Source organism: Clytia hemisphaerica, unplaced genomic scaffold, assembly GCF_902728285.1.
Source record: "Clytia hemisphaerica strain Z4C2 unplaced genomic scaffold, Clytia hemisphaerica genome assembly, whole genome shotgun sequence".
Lineage (NCBI taxonomy): Eukaryota > Metazoa > Cnidaria > Hydrozoa > Leptothecata > Clytiidae > Clytia > Clytia hemisphaerica.
In genome coordinates this window covers 2290275-2309868 of record NW_027104594.1, presented here as the reverse complement: position 1 = coordinate 2309868, position 19594 = coordinate 2290275, and the positions used below count along the sequence as shown (strand labels likewise).

General features: G+C 33.4%; 3 protein-coding genes across 3 annotated transcripts; all 3 read right to left on the bottom strand.

The window, feature by feature from the left end:
- Window positions 1–1105: 1105 nt before the first annotated feature.
- On the bottom strand, window positions 1106–5164 carry LOC136823890 (uncharacterized). Its single transcript, XM_067080047.1, has 6 exons — window positions 4896–5164; window positions 4309–4608; window positions 3415–3810; window positions 3063–3084; window positions 2317–2864; window positions 1106–1604 (listed from the first exon to the last, which is right to left on the bottom strand). Exons 1-6 carry the CDS (start codon window positions 5131–5133, stop codon window positions 1207–1209), a joined length of 1902 nt encoding a protein of 633 aa, XP_066936148.1. The 5' UTR covers window positions 5134–5164; the 3' UTR covers window positions 1106–1206.
- Window positions 5165–5250: 86 nt separating this feature from the next.
- Window positions 5251–13962, bottom strand: LOC136823860 (protein NDRG3-like). Its single transcript, XM_067080018.1, has 5 exons — window positions 13724–13962; window positions 13227–13426; window positions 7182–7394; window positions 6464–6893; window positions 5251–5989 (listed from the first exon to the last, which is right to left on the bottom strand). The coding sequence occupies exons 1-5, from the start codon at window positions 13896–13898 to the stop codon at window positions 5916–5918; spliced, it is 1092 nt and encodes a 363-aa protein (XP_066936119.1). The 5' UTR covers window positions 13899–13962; the 3' UTR covers window positions 5251–5915.
- Window positions 13963–14876: 914 nt separating this feature from the next.
- Window positions 14877–17892, bottom strand: LOC136823981 (USP6 N-terminal-like protein). Its single transcript, XM_067080136.1, has one exon. The coding sequence runs from the start codon at window positions 17831–17833 to the stop codon at window positions 15884–15886; it is 1950 nt and encodes a 649-aa protein (XP_066936237.1). The 5' UTR covers window positions 17834–17892; the 3' UTR covers window positions 14877–15883.
- Window positions 17893–19594: the final 1702 nt, after the last annotated feature.

The window sequence follows — 19594 nt, the reverse complement described above, 5'->3', positions numbered from 1 at the left end:
AGATAATTACTTAAATAAATCAATATTAATTGCTTCATGAAACAATACAGGGTGTCCGGAAAAAAAGTATAAAATCAAAACAGATATAAAAGTAGAAATTTCGAGTCGCTTTCTTTAATACATAGCACGCGTTTTAAATTAAACATTTTGTTACCCATGCACAAAATCAGGTACCCTGAATGACATCTTCCAGCTTCTCTAAGAAAACCGCAACACATATGTATACAACGACAAGAGAGGATGCAAATAAAAACGCACGACCGAGCGTCATTTAGACGCCCAGAATAAAGAATTGACAGAAGTGTTCGCCGCTGGTTTGTCTATCCGAACAGGATACTCATCTCGATTTAGGTATAGTGCAATGCGTTTAAACAATTGCTTCACTAAAGAAAGTTAAAAAAGATTGATAAATCAAATGATTAGAAGAAGAAGAAATCATATCAAATCATAAAGCGTGTGTTTGCAGCATATCAATTTTTTTTAAATTCACAGACAGGTCGGAACCACTACATAGAAATGGCAACTATTGCCTTAACGGGAAAGGTGAAAAACTTCGCACTCCGGAAATGGTCGTGGAAGGTAAATAACTGATACCTATTGTAAAAGAGGGTAAATAAATACCTTTCACCGGGTAGTTAAGAAATCCACCGGGTAATCGCTTCTTAATTCTACTTTCCCCATTCCCAATTAAAAACTTCCCTATTTGGAAACTTCTTCTCGATCGGGAAACAAAAATCTGCTTTGTTTACAAAAATTCAACTTCCCGTTCGGGAACAACGAAAAGTTCTTGACCAAAACGGGAAACAGAAAAGTGATGAAATTTTCAATCTGGAAACAGTTTCCTTTTTGGGTTATTTTCACCTTCCCGTTCGGGAAATATTTCCCGTTAAGGCAATAGTTGCCATTTCTATGTAGCGGTTCCGACTGACAGACGAAATGTCTGACCAAATCTCAAAATAAAAGAGTATAAGAAATGTTTTAAATACCGGTCAAGTTGAAAGACAAATTAATGCTGAGTATGTTTCAAATATTTTTATCCGTCAACTCGACGACAAAAACGAGAACAGTTGAACTAGTGATTGGCTACTAAGAAGTCCATTCAATACTCCCCAATCATATCACAGTAAATATCACGTGAAAAAGTGAGACTATTAACCAAAATTCAATAATCTGAAGTCTTTCCCAGTAAAAGAAAATTTCCGCGCTTCAATCAGTGACAATATGTTCAGGTGCTCGAACTTTCCATTCCGAGAACGAGCCATCGTAAACTGGAACGTTCTTACCATAGGAATAGAACAGCGCATGCGCTAAAATACTTGCTGTAACACCAGAACCACAAGTAGTAAAAATATCTTCTTTCAAATCAATTCCTTTTTGTTTGAAATATTCAATCAATTCTTCTTTGCTCTTCAAAGTTTTATTTTCATTAAAAAGTTCAGTGTAAGGTGTAGAATGAGATTGAGGGATGCGAGCATCAACAAATCTTGCTTTCCCTCTTGCGTCTAATGCTTGGGTTGGGTGCTCCGCTAAGGCGTTCACTTTGACCGCTTCGAAATGCATCACGTGTTTTGGTTGTTTCAAAGAAATGAAAGGTTGTTTTGGAGCTGAAAATGAAAAACGTAAGATTGGTGGTAAGATGCAAATATATTACCCTGAGTATCAGAGATTTAGAATATTTCAACCTCTGAAGACCAATAAGAGAAATTTTATCGCGCATGTGTCAATCTAATCACTGAATCAAAGATGAAGTGTAAATATTACCTTATTGTAAATGTCAAGCAGACTGTATCAGTATGCAGTTTACTATTTATGAATTCTCCAGAAACCTCCGAGTGTAATTGAAATGAGTTTCTTTCAAAAGAGATCTTTTACATAATCCCCAAATGTATAACAGTAATTACTACTTTTAATTATGGAAATGTCACTTTAATTGAATCGAAAAAATAGACGGACTTTATTTCTGATTCTCTATCACTGACTCTTTTTAAAAAGCATTGATGATATTTTTGAGTTGTGTTTTCAACGACGGGAATAGAAATATCAACTTTGAACTCCATCCAAGATCTTGGATGGTTGTCATGGTATATGATTTCGACCTGTGCTTTTCACGGTACAAATATATCGCTTCAACACAGCAATTAAAAGGCAATCTAATTCAATCTGCCATTTTTTGTGTGTAAAAGCTAACAAATTAGAAAGGCCTTCTCTATCCTTATCAAAATGTCCAGTAAAACTTTTAAAATAATTTCATTAACTAAATAGTAAAATTGAAACAAAAAATTAATTTCATGAACCATAAAGGTCAAAACTACTTACTCGGCAAAATTTCATCTTTCGTATATTCGCCAGAAACTGTTGGATATCCGTCTAAACGCCATTTACCAAAACCACCATCTAAGATGGAAATGTTGTCATGTCCAAATGCACGAAACATCCACCACACCCTTGGCGACGAATATGCACCAACTTTTTCATTATCATCATAAACGACCACGTGGTGTTGGTTCGAAATCCCTAAATTGCTGACATATGCAGAAAAATTTGCTGATGTTGGTAACATTCGATCAAAAGGTGTGTCTAAATCACGACATTCATCAAAAGAGAAGAACTTTGAAGCTGGGATACGATTCCCGAGATGCATTGCACGATAATCACGATCATCTAGATCCCATCGTGCATCCAAAACCCTCAATTTTTTATGCCATTCTTTATTTTGTAATTTCTCATGCAGTTCTTCACAACTTGTTAAAGCTGATGTTTGTCCAGTGTGCACAGAGCTGTAACATCGTTGCCGAGTGTACACCAAGCTTCTTTTGATGAATGTTACCAAATATCTTTTCGTTGGTATCATTCTTTTTCTTTTTCTTTTGTTTATTTTTTATTTTTCTAAAAATAATAAAATAAATACAAGTTTGAGTTGAAAGATGTAAGACAGTCAATATATTTTCCTTGTGAATTGTATGAAAAGCTCTTAAAGAGTTTGAATTTTATTTTTTGTAGAATGTGTTTTCGGAAAAAGGAAAAAAAAAAACGTATTTCATTTAACTATTCCTGTCTCTTACGATATATTTTCCAGTGTGTAAACTACATGTGAAATTTTAGAAAATAAAAATTTAGAAAAAAAAAACAAATCGATTACCCCATACTATAATAGATTCGGTACAAAAGTAAAAATATAGAAAGTTATAAAAATATATATCCATGCAATGGTATCTCATATATTCTCCAGAGCAAACGACCGGAACACTTAGTCCAAAAGACTATACATTACAAAATCCGCCATGTCTAAGACCCTTAAAGTCCCTTCCCCGTGAACGTGTAATGATTTCCCCCATTTCATCAAAAGCAAAAAGTTTGACGAACACAAAATTCCCTTTACTGTGTTAGACAATCGAAAATTGATTGGTTGGAATCAATCACGTGATACAAGTTCAGGAGCTCGTTCCAACCATTCAGCAAACGAGCCATCGTAAACAGGAATTTCTTTCCCTCTTGCTTGAAACAGAGCATGCGCAGCTAAAGCAGCTGTCACTCCAATCTGGCATGTTGAAATAATATCTGAATCAATATCCACTTTGCTGGACCGGAAAAATTCAACTAAATCCTCTTTGCTTTTCATTGTTTTATCTTTGTTGAAAAAATCAGTGAAAGGGGTCATCTTGGCTCCTGGAATATGTCCGGCAGAGAATTCGTCGAGAAGACGGGTGTCAACTAGTTGTGTCGGATTTTCAGATTCGACGTCTCTTTTCATCTGTTCAAAAGTGACGTAATGTTTTGGTTCTTGAATTGCTTTGAAAGGTTGGTCTGGTGCTAAAACGAAAAAAGAGCCATCACATTGCAGTCACCTGGAAAATGATCAGTGTAATTAGCTGACATCTGTATTAGCAGCTGTTTTTTACTGTGGTCTAAGGTAGCTGTTTAGGAAAAATAGAGCAGCTTCTTCTATGTACAATCACTGCCGTAATATCTGGCACTAAAGGCAATCCCCTTTAGTGCCAAAGTGCCAAAGTGTACTCCGAGTGAATTTTGAGTGTTTTATAAAGTACAGTTTAAAAGTATAGTTATACTTGAGACTCGAGATCTAAAAGCTTAAAAACGTTCCAATAAGGATGAGAATATAAATATAGCCAGGAAAGTGGCTACCACTCTTCCCCACCCGAATAGAAAAATTCAATGAAACAAAGAAGTACTGAAATGCTAATTCTCGCCCGGCTTTAAATTCTGAAAATTGTTAAAATACCCAAAATTGTAAATATATTTCGACGGTGATTGCGGTGCTGTGTAAGAGAATGTTGAAACGAAACTTACACGCCAAATCTTCTTCCATCGTGTAATCACCAGAAACTGTTGGATATCCGTCTACACGCCATTTACCAAAACCACCATCTAAGATGGAAATGTTTTCATGTCCAAATGCACGAAACATCCACCACACTCTTGGTGAGAAGAAAGCACCCAGTGAATCATCGTCATCGTAAACGATCACGTGGTGTTGATTGGAGATTCCCAGACTGGTGACGTAAGCAGAGAAGTCACGTGATGTAGGCATCATGATTGGATAATTGGAAGTTTTATCAGAACTTTCAGTGAACGAGAAAAACTTGGAACCTGTATAAATAAAAAGCAAGGAAATTACATTCACGTTTTGTTGAGCCTCTTTTGACCAAAAATTAAACAGTTTACGAAAGGCTTCATTCCTGTTCCGTTTGAAGCATAAGGCCGCTGATATCAAGTATGAGATAATATCAGTTTTCGCTAACATAATCACCGTATAGAATGCAAACAAACTTTTCATTATAATATGAAAATGCCGCAAAATTTTGGGATAGCTTTAGAAATAATACAACCATTCTAAAACAAATTAGAGAGAGCTTTTGAATTGATTTTTCACAAACCTTGAATCCTATTCTTCATGTGCATAGCTTGGTAATCCAAAGGTTCCACGTTACACCGTGCATCCAAAATCCTCAATTTTTTATGCCATTCTTTATTTTGTAATTTCTCATGCAGTTCTTCACAACTTGTTAAAGCTGATGTTTGTCCATTGTGCACAGAGCTGTAACATCGTTGCCGAGTGTACACCAAGCCTCTTTTGATAACATCATGGAAAAAAGTGACTTTGAAGATTTGCATTTTAACTACTGAAAAAACAAAGCATGCTAGAAAAGGTTAAATTTAAAAGATAAAACTATAAGCCCATAATTATGTAGTTGGTAATTTAAAATATTATGGCATGTAAATCTGAAAAAATTAAGTTTTGACTTTCTATTCCATTCAAAATATTATTTTTTTTACAGAAGTTTCATATTAAAAAATAAATATATTGCAATCTTTTTAGCAATTTTTTATGATGGAAGGAAGAACGAACATAAAAGAAAATCCTTCCATCGAATTAGCTTGAGTAGAACAAAATCTATCCCTAAGTTGAATTGATTATGGTCAAAATAAAGACCTCGATGTCATCATGTCGAAATTAAAGTGAAAATTAAAAAAAATCTAGATACATAAACTAAACATTATACACCTCTGAACTAAACAAGACTATAGTAAACAATAAACAATGCTTGCAAACAAAAAACCTCTGGAAATGAGAATGAAAGAAAACCATCTGACAGACAAGATCTGGCGGACAAACCATTGACTACCCATTGGAGGCTGAACTTCTATTTGCAAGCAAAATTAGTAAAGTTTAACACATTTTTTTACTATCTTAAATATATACCATCTATTGCATTTAGGTTAAAAGACAAATCACTTTGCCAATAATAAGTCGTATTTTGTCGCATTCGAAAATAAATAAGCATTTATCCACACGCAACGTGGCTGGTTGTTGTTTTGCGACGAGAGACTTTTTAGGATTACTTTCCTTAGCTTCTACGCATCTTCTTTCTCTCTGTGCTTGTGTGTTGTTTTATTCAGCAGATAGCTGGAGGTCCTTGTATCTCTTCTTGACGAGTGAAAGATAAAGTTGGAGGTCTTGTTTTCATTGCTAAAATAAGAAAAACATATCATTTTGAATAAGGTTAAGAAGTGTAATACAATTTAAAGCAATTTGTAAATACCAAATTGGTGTAACACAAAAAAATAAGCCCTACTTATGTTTTGTCACAGTCAGGCATTGCACAGTACTCTTAGAGGAAAATATGCAGCAGCTGGAAAAGCAAGCAACTATACATCTACGTTCCATTTTTTTTATGACAAAAATGTGGTCTTAAGCACACACAGGGAAGGCTAAGTAGTCGAGAAATTTGAAACGTCTTATAAGTGAAAAAGATGCTCTCTAGTTACACACTTAGTGCGAATCTTTGAATAGCATTATTCTAACGTAGTAAAGAGAGTCTCGATTCATATTATACACGTTACTTGTCAAAGAGACAAAGGCACTAAGACATATGGTAAAACTATGGTAAAGCACAATCAAAAAGGCACTGGATTATAACTGAAAAGGACTGAAAATTCATACCGTGTCCATAGCCTTGTAGGAAAAGAACGATAGCATTGGTGACGTTCGTGGGTTGTTCGTCCAACACTAGACTAGTGGCGTCGGTGATCTTCATCCAAGTCGTTTTAGCAGGGTCTAGTTTAGAATTCAGATTCACCGTGTCGTCAACTGCAGGTGAGTTCGCACCGGTGATAATTAGGGTTCCGCATTTCATGGTATTAATGGTTTTATCTCCGATGACCGGTCGAGTGATTTTAATGTTTGGACGCTTGGAGTAAGACTCCATGAACATGGCGAGATTTCGTGGATATTTGATGGCACGGAGATTGTCTCGAACAATGGATAATAGATCTGTGTTGGTTGTCTCGTCGACTTTTCCGAAATAGTGGCTCAGTAGGAAATCTTCGCAGAATTGCGTCATTCCTTTCGTTTTCAGGTAATGGCTGGACATCTGCAAAGGTAATAAAGTTAAGTATTAGGCTTATTGGGAGATCGACATCTGTTTGGGATATTGTCATACTTCGGATAAAATAAATACCTAAAATAAAGCCTGTAATAGATCTCCAAACGAGTTTCCTTTATAAAGTAAAAAGAGCTTGTATTTCAAAATGGTAGATATTTAAGCTTGAAAATGATTGTGCTGTGTCTAAGAATAGTAGCAGCTCTGAGAATTTTTGGTAATCTTCCACTACAAAACATTGGTCATTTTAGTTTGTTGAAAAATCTTCTCAAAGCATACTTTTTCATAACCCCATTCGGACCACGAGGAAGAAGTGCAAGTAGCGTTGACTAAAATACAGCATTCCACATGGCGAGGGTCCATCAATCCAAGACGAACGAACACATTTGCTCCAGCACCGATACCAAAACATATGGTGTTCGTCAAGTTGAAATATTTGAGAACCTCTTCCACCATTCCGGTCATTTCATCCATGGTAGGGTATGCGTAATCCTGTGAAATAAGTAAACTGTTTTATTGAAGTGTTCAAGCGAAATTGTGCATACTAGGCTGTTATTAGTTGTTCGAGATGACATTGTAGACCTACCAAGATAGCACAATCTAAAACCTTGTTATTTTTAAGGAACAGTTCTTAATTCTTTAGGTGTATTAGCCCACAGGACCTTATAATTTCCACTGTTAAAAAAAGGGATTACGATAAAGAGATTATCTATATATTAATAGTATAACGCGTATGTCATTTTGTTTTCTGTCTGTGTGTCACTTTCGATTTCGCAAGCAATGTTTTGTTCTCGGTAAGTTTGTTTTGATTGACAGATCGGATAGAGCCTGGTTTAGACTTTATTCAGCCTTTGTTTTGAAATTTAAGGCCCGTCTACATTTAGTAATTTCAATTTCTGCCTAGGCATGCCCGTTTTTTGTTTTTCTCTTTTCTTTTGTTTAAATTCTTTTCGAATGTAATTAACGATCGTATTTATTAATGACATTCGAATTCTTTTCAAAACAAATTCCTTTTATAGAAAAGAATAATTCAAATGTAAATCAAAACATAACAGTCAAAAAGTTTGTCAAAGATCGTGTTCAAAAAAGAATGACATTTTTGTTATTTTTTGTTGATAAATTTCAAACAGCTATGATTTGTGATAAATTGTGGCTATCAAAAAAAGAAAAAAATCCCAAAAGAGGAATATACTAAATTTTTTGTTCCGAAAAGAACGAAGTCTGTAGTGTAATTAAGCGGTGTTTAAAAAGCGTTTGAACTGTGTGAAAAAATGCGGCTAATTTTCACTGCGGCTAACCATGCAAAGCTCACTTGAAAGCCATATAACTTCTTTACGGATGAAGGAAGCAAGTCAAGATTTCGGGGATACCCTGGTAAAGGACTGAAGAAACCATATCTGTGAAGAAATGTGGCTCAAGTCATTAAATTTGTGAGTATTTGTGGTTTATTTTTGAAAAAAATTATCCTTTGACAAAAAGCATGTTTTACTTAAAGGATAATGTGAAATTAAGCGGGAATTATTGGAAAACAGTTATTTCAGATATAGAACTATGATATTTGATCAAAATTTAACCCAAAATGTGAAATTTTGTGGCTTTAAAGACATTGTCTTTGGTAAGTAAATATTAGCTTATTGTGTTTTACATTAAGTTTTAAAAACTAAATTTATCAACCATCAGAGCAGTTAAAAATTTATTTTTTGTATGGATTTAGTGAAGTTCAGTGGCTACTCAAATTTTATGCGATACACCTTCTCACATCTCTGGAAAGAAAGTGATAAAATGTGGTTTTCTATGATAAACAGGTGTTTTTAACAAAAACCACTATATTTCCCAGAATCCTGCCAGAGCTAAATGTTAATTTTTGCACATATAGGATCTAACATTTTTTTACATATTAAATCAACTGTATTCATGGTGTTAAAAGTGATTATATGTGGCTAATTTAACATATTTTTACAAGCTACATATTTCTTTAAAATTGGAAACATTATTATCCTGACTTTACTTTTAGAAACCTTGGTTTGTCAAGGGATTGTGAGAAAGTAAATTCTTATCATATTTTGTGAATGTAGGTGGCTACTTTAACGTGACTGCAAATATATTCTCTCTACCTATAAACCTTAGTGAAAATGTGTGGTTTTTCATCAAAAATGATGTTTTTCAATAAAAACCACAATTTCTTCCAGAATCTTACCAGCTTAAAGGTTCAATTAAAACCAAATAAGAATCACATAACATTTTTGCAGCAATGCACACAATTTATTTTAATAAAAGTGATTAAGTGTGGCTAAATTAATATTCTTACAAGCAGTTTGAAGGCATCTATTAGTTTAGAATTGGAAACATTACTATGCGGACTGTACTTTTAGAAACTTTTGTTTTATGTTTTGTCAAAGGATTTTAGGAAGTAAATTCTTATTCCATTTTGTGAATTTAAGTGGCTACTTTGATTCACATATAATTATTTGTTCATAGGAGAGTATATTCTCATTAACGTAATTCTGTAATTACCATTCAGTTTGACAATTTAATTTTCTCAGCAAAAGGTATTGAGTAGAAAGAATTGTAGAATTTTCAGAATTTTCAGCTTTAGCCACACTTTTTCACTTTATTTTTATTCTAGTGATATGATTTTTTAAAATCATTTTAAAAGACAATTTCTATTCCTAATAATTTCTGATATTTTTTTTGTTTTTATTTCAGGATGCCGCTGTTTAATCATTGAGGTCTTTGGCAAGAATTTAGCCACATTTTTTCCCTCAAAATGACTATCAAGACTTTTTAATTGAGTTTGTTTAATTGTGGAAGGTTTAAAAATACTTTATATGACAAATTTCTTGTCTTTTAAACTTGTTTTAATAGTAAATCATAGCGTCATCTTATTTATGTTATATTTTTAGCGATTTTTTACTAATTTTGGATAATTTTAGATAATAGAGAGTTCGAGTACTTTAGCCACATTTTAACCCATATTCTACACAACAACTGTGTTATAATATATCAACAGATAGCTTTTGTTCTATTCTTCTCAGTTCTTGAGAATATTGTTTCTCAAATTAAATGTGCACAAGTGTGGCTAATAATTTGACAGGTCTGAAAAGAAGGGTCGTATATGAAGCCGCATAAAATCCCAAAACAACTACTAGCTTGCTATGAAATTACAATGATGTGTTTTGTACAGCTTCTTAGTATCCCTCTACTAAGTTTTTGTTATTGTGATTGATGTGTGAAGTGATGTGGCTTAGTTTCAAAAAGTAGGGTAATTTACCCTTAAAGTGGATTTTAACCACAATTTTTCACGTTTTTTGTTTCAATTCGAGTTTATTGATATCTTACCTCATAACCTTTCAAGAAACATAATATTTTCACAACTATTTTACATAATATTTTCACAACTATTTTAGTTTTTATCAGTTAAGACAGTTTTGTAACTATTTTTAAGTTTACTTCAAAGACACCACAATATTTCACACTTTTGGTCAAAAATTGTTTCACATAATTATACTGGGCAATACTATGGGGCATCTTCAGCTTAAATTCATAGATCTTTTGGTGATAGTCGCTTTTGTGTAAGAATGAGGCTAACTTTCCATAAACATACAAAAGAGTCATTTTTAGCCCCAATAATTCACATTTTGGAAAAGTTTTGGTTCAGGCAGCTTAGTGAAAGGGTAAAGAATCCTCCCCTAAAACTTTACAAGATCAAACCCATTTTTCGTTAATGTATGTCAATTTTCTCAAAACTATAGTTTTTTGGGAATTTTCATTTTGTCATTCTTTTTTGAACACGATCCAAACCAAACAACGACAGCATTCAAAAGGCGATAAAAAGCAAAAAGAGAAAATTAGTCAACCTCTTTCTTCATATAAAAACATTCAAGTCGTCGTTACTGTCAAAAAGTGTGTACGTCATTTTACATGTTTAAATTTGAAAATTGGCTGCGTTTAGACCAACTGGCATTTGTAGTTTGGCATTTGCTCATGAGGGATTCGATTTTAATAGCTTTTCCATTGTATTTTCGGTCATGGCATTTACTGAAAAGGTGATTCCCTCAAGTTCAACTTTGACAGATCAAACAATGAAAAGCATGGAATCTTTCAAAAACTGCAGTCATTAAGACTGAAACTTTTTGCCGTAGGGCTAGGCTATGGCAAATGTTGCAAATTTTACAATCTATAGAAAGAACTGAATAAAAAACGTGCAAATACTTTAAAAAATCAAAAATGTCATTTTTTCTCTTTGTTTTGGTTTCTTTGTTTGATTTGAAATGCCAGAAAAGGGGATTCCTTTGCTCAAAATGGCATTTCAAATGCCAACGAAATGCCAACACGCTGGCATCATTAGGCATTTGACAAACCGAACAATTTACAAAATGCCAGGCTGGTCTAAACGCAGCCAGTTATGACAAGGGTTTAAAAAAGCAACTTAGAATTGTCTTATTTTTTCAATCTGATAAAAACAAAGAGTTGCACTATTCTTTGTGACTTTCCCACTTTTTCCTGAAGAATTGTCATTTCAACTGGACGGCATATTCAGAGTTGTTTCAGACGACACTGGTACAGTAAACGATTCTCTTCCTGATAACTTTTGACTTAAACAAAAAATTCGTCTACATCCAAAGGACTTTTATTGCGTTCAGCTACAGCTTAACCGGCGTGCGACGCCGGGTACCGGCTAGTTATATAAATTATCAGTTGGAAAAAAGCTCGTTAAATGCTGAAAAACATTTTAACTCGTTGTGAATCTTCCGGGTATTCAAATATTAAAAAATCTAGGGAACACACAAAAAATACTTCTTGTATTTTAGTTGCAAATGGCTCATAACTACTAAAGTCTGTCCAGATATAATTGGCAGTGGAAACAAGAATGCCTGTAACTTTTGATAGTCAAATATTATTATGGAAATTTTTTTTGCTTGTTTTAGAGAATCAAAAGCGCTATATTTGAATGTATTTTTGGTTGAAAAATTCGCGATTTTTAGCGGTTTAATTTGCGATTGTAAAAATTGAGCTTTTTTTCTACTTATGCTATAACGTTCATTTTTACACCAGTGGTAGTTCAACCTTAGGTTAAGAAGTTTGTTAAATTTCAAGGCAAACAGAAAAGTCCTTCGGAAGATATAGGACCCGAAATACCCCTTGGTAGCACTTTTCTGTGAAATATCAAATCTCCAACTTATTACTAAAAACGGGGGTTATGTTATCTTTTTTGAATAGTGCAATTAAAAGTTGGAAAATGTTAAGTGTTGGTGCATTGGTATTATTGGTATCATTGATTACTTTAGGCGTACAAACTTTCGCGAGCAGAAACTTTCGCGATTTTCGCGAATTTTGGCCCTTTTCGCGAAAGTAAATGTATTTAAAAATTCTAGGTAGGGCCATTCGCGAAAGTTTATGCTCGCGAAAAATTCTTGAGAAAATAGAAAATCTGTAAAACTTCAAAATTTGAATAAAATGTAACTTTTATGGTACTTTTTTGCCTGCTAAAAGACTAATAAGTCAAAGGACAAATGTTTCAAGCCAATCCAAGAAGTATTTGTCCCTCTAAACCATTGTTTTATGTGAAAATTCTCAATTTTACGTCTTGATTCGCGAAAGTTTATGCTCGCGCAAAATATTTTCCCGTTAAATTCGCGAAAGTAAATGTCGTGAATTTCGCGATTTTTCGTCCTCGCGAAAGTTTCTGCTCGCGAAAGTTTGTACGGCTAAAGTATTTCGAAACGAAGTGAAATCATACAGTATAATTGTTTTTATTGAAAGGATAAGCATGAACTTATATTGCCTTTGTTATTTCTAAGTCATTAAAGAACTTTGCTAATTCCCAAAACACTAAACACAGTTTGGCTATGAGGTCATTAAAGAGATTGTAAAATGTGTTATGATCGAAAAACTATTTCATCAATCATATCACTACCCCCGTTTTTAGTAATAAGTTGGAGATTTGATATTTCACAGAAAAGTGCTACCAAGGGGTATTTCGGGTCCCATATCTTCCGAAAGACTTTTCTGTTTGCCTTGAAATTTAACAAACTTCTTAACCTAAGGTTGAACTACCACTGGTGTAAAAATTAACGTTATAGCATAAGTAGAAAAAAAGCTTAATTTTTACAATCGCAAATTAAACCGCTAAAAATCGCGAATTTTTCAACCAAAAATACATTCAAATATAGCGCTTTTGATTCTCTGAAACAAGCAAAAAAAATTTCCATAATTATATTTGACTATCAAAAGTTACAGGCATTCTTGTTTCCACTGCCAATTATATCTGGACAGACTTTAGGTAGAATATTTTTTTAAAACAAAAGTTGGAAAAACATGAACCTGTGGCAGCTCTTGTGCATTTTCTTGTTGCCCTGGGAAGTTAAGATGATACACTGTGAAGTTATCCAACAATGGTCGGAACTGATGAAAACTGAAGATGGACTGGAACCCACTGATGTGGTTTTGACCAATGTCATGTAGTGTGACGATTGCTGTACGTTTCTTTGATGTATCGCCTTGTATCATAACATGGATATCCCCTGATGAGTGGAGGGAATGAATGAGTTATCAATATTTCAAAATAAAAGAAAGACCGAGATTGACAGACCAGATAAAAAGATTTTGCTAGATGATAAGAGGTCTTGTAACGATTTCCTCTGAAAAGACAAACACCCCAAAATATCATGGGGTCTCATGGATAAACTAAGATTAAATGAAGTCATGACTTTGGGGCAATAGCAAAAGATGCAAAAGTTTCTTTGGATATTGATAAATCAAACTTGTAAAGATTCATTATAACATACTAAAAAAGAGGTATCAAATATTATCGTACATACCCCTGCTTGTCCTCACAACCTGGCTGGGTAGACCATGAAAGAACGTTCTATCAGCCTCGCTTGCATGTTTGTTTGGACTCAATCGTGTGTCTTCTGAAACTTCATCCAGATGGATAGCGGTCAATTCGTGTGAAGGCGATTCTTCCTCGTCTAATAAACCCTTTTTCATCGACATTTTTGTTTATTATTTTTTTATATTTCAATTATTTAAGTCTCTAAGAATAAATAAACAAAAGAAAATGGATATAAGATGAAGATCGTAAATCCAGGTCATCACTTTAAATTGAAACTCTAAGGGTCTACGGATGAGAAAGACCGCTATTTTCGGAGTTTGAAGTGTAATAAATAGTTAAAAATCGCTATAACAATAAATCTTTTGAATTTTTATAGAGAAAACTATTTTCTTATCGTCATATTTTGGTTTTAGAGTATAAAGAGTTATCAGGAACCACTAATACCCTGGTTGATAACGAAATGAGCAGTCCGCACATTTTTGGAATTCTTTAACTCAAGTATGTGGTTGATAAGGAAATCTTAAAACGTTTTTTGAAAAGATTTTAAAAAGATTTTGAATTGAGTTTGAAGAGAACTAAAAAAGAAGAGAGAATTATCAAAAAAATTTATAATAATCATTTGATATAGGGTGTCAAGAGAATTTGGGGTTAACCATCTTTTATTTTGAAAGGAATCAAATCTTTTGATTTAATCCCGAATCTAATCCGCTCCTCCACTAAGTTTGTTAGCAAAATCAAAATGACATCACAAATTCAATACTGAGGCTGAAAAAAGTATAAAATAATAATAAAATGTATAAAAGACAAAACCACATCAAATTCAATCCACAAACATTCGTATAGATAAGACGATATAACAAAAATGATAGCATCTTCGCTCTCTTAACAGTCATTATGCTGCAAAAAACCATAAGCTCAACTTTTATGATAGGTAATTTCGAGAATGTCTTTCTAGCTTACAATGCAAAAAAAGAGAGGACGGTTATAAAATGATTTATGATGTCAATTTTGTCAATGCTTGAGTTGTAGTCGATTAATTGCTTGTTTCTGCACGTATTTCATTATAGAGAGTTGGATGAGATCCAATTACATAATGTGTAAACATTACTATGAGACAAATAGTTTGATACGAAAACGAGAAAGTTGACAGTTGGTTTTTAAAATTTACCGATGATATTGAAACTTAGATTAAAGAATAAAAGAAAAATACCATGTTTGTTATAAATAGACTACCGTCCATTCCACAGAAATACATTTCGAAAGAAAACGAAGAAAAAACTAAGACATCTGCCTCCAAATTCTCGAATTCATTCTCCCTCTCGCCCTCTTTTTGTGCAAAAAAAAAAGAAGATAAATTTCACAGCCAAATGTATACTTTCCATCTTATCAAGATGAAAACAAAAGAGAACATTATTCCCTGATACCACCTTTCTTCAAAATCAAATGTAATCCCTAAAATGTTCAACAAAAGATTTGAAAAAGTGAACTTAAGCATAACAACAAAAAAATATAATGATCAAGGGAAAATATAAACAGTTACATAATAATAATAATAATGTTGGAAAATACTCAAGAATCTCGAAATTAATTTATTTACATAAGAAATTATTCATAATATTATCGCTAATAATATCCTTATTATATGAAAACTAGAAAATATCTAAAGTATTTGTACAAAACGGCCATTTGCATTTTCTCAAAATGAAAACAAAACTCAATTCTTCCACAAATTTTGGTCAGAACGTCGATAAAAACAGCTTTTGGTAGTAACAGCGAATTTCAAGTTTCAATATCAAATGCTCAGCTTACTGGTAAAGCAATCATTTACGTCAACATAATAAAATTACTTATTATATAATAACATACATATGTAACGAAGTTAAAATGGGGTCTATTGAGGTTTGATCAGAAGTGCTTTATCTAAAAAAAATAGACCAAAAAAATAATAAAAACACTTTATCAAATCATCAAAGCTTCAGTCAAGTAGGATACAGGTTTAAGTTTTTTAAGAAAGAACAAAAGCAAAAAGTATTCATAGAATCTTTGGTATGGGTACAAACTTCCTAATGTTAAGCTTAAGTCTAATCTTAAAGTGGCTCCCTAATTTCTCTTTTCAAAAAATATATAAAGTCCAAAAATAATACTATTATAATCGTGTCTCATTTGCAGCCTCGTTAGGTCTCAAACCATCACTATTCAAAACTCTATGAGTTGTACCTTTCCTGTTTTTAATTTTTCTCGAATTTGAATGATGCAATTCCTCGTCATCGTCATCATAATCTCGAGGGGGCATTTTAGGGCCTGAATAACCATTTGGTCTTGGTGATCGTTGGTCTTCAGATGATGATACTGATGTTGTGTATCCACGAGAGCTTTGCACCTCTGCAGACCATATAGTCGGTGAGGTAGGGCTTGGGCCGCGATACATTTGCTCGCTAAAGTTGGAAGAACTGATGCTATAGCTTGAATGGAAATCAACAGTGTCTTCCACATAAAACTTACTGTCATTTTCTTTTTTACCTTTTTTGGACTTCTTATCAACTTTCATGGAGCTTCTTACAAGAATTGGACTATTACGAGAGGGTGAACCTGCTGGTGGTGAAAATGGAGAACTTGCTGGCGGAGGAACCGAACGTAAGGGTGGACTCCTTTGACCAAACGATGAAGTGTCTGAATGTCCTGATATTTGGTTTTGCAGCTGATTTTTCTTTTCAATAAACTCTGAATAGGAAGGTAGAGGTTGAGGAGAGCTCCCCTTGCGATCATAGTGATTAGGTGCTGGTTGTGTGATCACATGTGTTTTCGGCTGTTTAATAACAAGCCCTTTGTATTCAATTTGCTCAGGTGAGGTGTTTCCATTTGCGTGATTCTTATCTGAAGGTGTTGGCGAGGGAGGGCGACCCATTGGGACTTCGATTGTGCTTTTACGATCACCTATACTTCTAGCCCTTTTAGATGCAGTGATGTACGAATTGCGCTGAGGTAACGTACCTAGTGGCTTGCTTGGTTGTTCAGCCTCAGTAGGTGGAGGGGCTTTATCAAGTTTTCCACGTTTTAATTCAGCTATAGTTTCTTGGAGTGATTCCATTATTTCATCGTTATCAAAATTATATCCAGGTACATCTTCTTGTAACAAAGGAGCAATACCCTCTAAATCCATCTTCAATATTTGCTTTCGAAACATCTTTAAAATATGGTAAGCCATAGCAGTTAAAATGCGATCACCCTCCAATATAAAAACATCATACAATCTAAGCACTAATGAAAACGGTAATCGATCCAGAAAACATTGCATAAACCATTTCAACGTATACAAACTTGTATTGACACCTTCACGATCAAGATGCTTGTATATCTTTGGTAAAAACTTCTTCAAAATTTTATCATGATGATCTTGTAACCTCAATAACTTTGGAAATCCAGGTATAAACAATCCATGCATAGCATGTTTCTTATCATTCAAAAGTTCTGAAAGAGCCCAAAAAGCATCTTCTTCGTTCATGTACATCAACAATAATGCAGTTATACCACTCATTCCTTGGCAGTAACCTACATCAGTGTTGTAAAGAGAATATGCAGCTAAAACATTAAACAATGCTTGCTGTTTTATCGAGAACCTGTCCCTGAACATTATGTGGTCCCTGTAAGTCCTATTGACATCTAAATCAATTTGTCGAATATCAGGACTATTTTCTAAGGCGATATTCTTAAAACGTGTATAGACGCCTGCTTTTGCCACATGATCAATGTTCAACATCATTTTCCAGGCACTACCTCTTATGCTATCAGGTATTCCTTTATAAACACGTCTCCGGAGCTTTTCAGAGACTTTATTATCAATAAAATATGTCTCCCATCCAGCAATCATTTTCAGCCATTTTTTGGCTCGTTCTCTCTCCAATTCCATCACCTTTTCATCTTTTTCATATTGAGGGAGAGGGTTCTTGTGAAGAAACCCATATCGGTCACACACTTGATAAACAATAAAACTAGCATCTTCCCAGGGTTCAATGGGGCCTTCAGGACCACGTTCATATCGGGCAACTATAGCAGCTCTGACTTTATCATTGTCATCATCTTCAACAAATTCACTCATGATGCATCATTTCATTTTTATCATCTAAGAAATAAGCAAAGTTGGAGTTTTAGTCTTAAAAGATTGTACCATTTAGCTGCATTTAGTCATATTTCTACTTATTATCAATTAAATAAGAGCTCAAGTTTACAAATCTTTGCTTTACCAACAACAATAACACATCTATTAATCATGCAATATTTCTGACTAGAAAAAAAATGAGATAGAACGTACAGTAATAAGACACCACAGAATCAATATTTGGTAAGCCACAAAACGAGAAAAAATAAACTTGATGAATGACAACCAACTTTTAATAACACTACATTTACATATAATGTAAAACAATCTAAAATGCCTTTAATTAGAATAAAAATACCAAATTTGTCACTGAAGTATAACAAAAAGTTTTTCTGACCTGTTTCAAAATTCAACAAACATAAATATTACAAGAAGGCAGTGGCTCAGAAAACAAAAACTATGACATAGCTTATAGATTATATATTATCTTCAGGAAGTAAAAGTCAATTTTGCAGGCAATTAACTAAATCAATGCCAATTACTGTGCATTTTAATGTCAAAACTTTAAACAATTTACTCTGTCACTCAGTTTCGCTGTCAAATAAATAAGTTCATCAACAATTTAGCATTAGTGATTCATATAAAGAAACAAAACTAGTTTCACTATTATAAATTATTCCTAGGAGAGGGAAACTAAGAAAAAATTTTCAACAATGTTCTAGTACAATATTATATCGACTGATTTACAGTTAATATTAGTTCAAATCCAATTTAATTCTTCAACTTAAACTAAGGACTTCAATTTCGATCCAAATTTGTATATTGTATGAAACGACTTGTGTTACAGAGAATATAGACATAATTTAATTTAAAGAACTTAAGAAAGTTCTTGTTCTTCACTTGTTTAAAAAATGATTCTGAAGGTCCAAAATTTGCAAAAAACTACAGAATATGCTGTTTGGTTAAGTTTATGTTGTAAGTGTTTGAAAATATAATCTTCAACAATGTTAAAAATCTTATTACCACTTCCCTGTGAAAAATTCCAGTCAACCATAGTGAGTCTAAACCCTTATTTGTGTTTCACCCCCTATATACAGATCTCTCCATTTTCTAAATACTTTGAATCTGCATTAACCTTTTGGGCTTGGGCGCTGTTGTTTTTTTTGAAAAAGTTGATTTCTTTTTTTTAATATTTCTTATGAAATTACAGATTATATATGCCACAAAAGCTTATAGCATGGGATGTCATGAGCTCATTTTGGTATCATTTAGAAAGCAATCTTTATATTCCTTCTAAGAAAGTAAAAATCAAGTGGTTAAGAACTATGGCCAAAAGTCTTGGAATGGAGATTTTGGATGTATATACATGTTTTTCAATGTTTAAAGGGTTAATAAGAGACCTAAAAATATTTGAATATTTGAATCCCTAAAAAATGGCAAATCAACTAGAAACATATTTGTTAGACGGTTGTTTGAAAGAGTATTTTTTCGAATAGTCTTTATTAGTTTATGACTTTTGAATGTGTGAAGCAAAAGCAAGTATGATAGCTCAAAATCTTAGTTAGCCTTTCCTCCTTTGAATGGCGAAAAGTTTGAATTAATATATAACATTTTGACTTTCCAATAGACTGGCTTAAGGAAGCACTGAGTAGAAGAGACCACTTTTGTTTAGTTTAGGTTTTCTTAAATTTGTGGAAGTTCAAGCAGTTCCTTAACAACTCCTTATTCTTTGGACCATCTTCAGCCTCAAGTTCAATGTTT

Coding starts and splice junctions, on each gene's coding strand:
- LOC136823981 (XM_067080136.1), bottom strand. CDS start 17,833: ATGAGTGAATTTGTTGAAGATGATGACAATGATAAAGTCAGAGCTGCT.
- LOC136823890 (XM_067080047.1), bottom strand. CDS start 5,133: ATGCAAATCTTCAAAGTCACTTTTTTCCATGATGTTATCAAAAGAGGC. Junction 4,609..4,895: donor CATGAAGAATAGGATTCAAG/GTTTGTGAAAAA, acceptor TTATTTATACAG/GTTCCAAGTTTTTCTCGTTC. Junction 2,865..3,062: donor TACACACTGGAAAATATATC/GTAAGAGACAGG, acceptor AATAAACAAAAG/AAAAAGAAAAAGAATGATAC.
- LOC136823860 (XM_067080018.1), bottom strand. CDS start 13,898: ATGTCGATGAAAAAGGGTTTATTAGACGAGGAAGAATCGCCTTCACAC. Junction 7,395..13,226: donor ATGCACAAGAGCTGCCACAG/GTTCATGTTTTT, acceptor CTTATTTCACAG/GATTACGCATACCCTACCAT. Junction 5,990..6,463: donor CCTACAAGGCTATGGACACG/GTATGAATTTTC, acceptor TTCTTATTTTAG/CAATGAAAACAAGACCTCCA.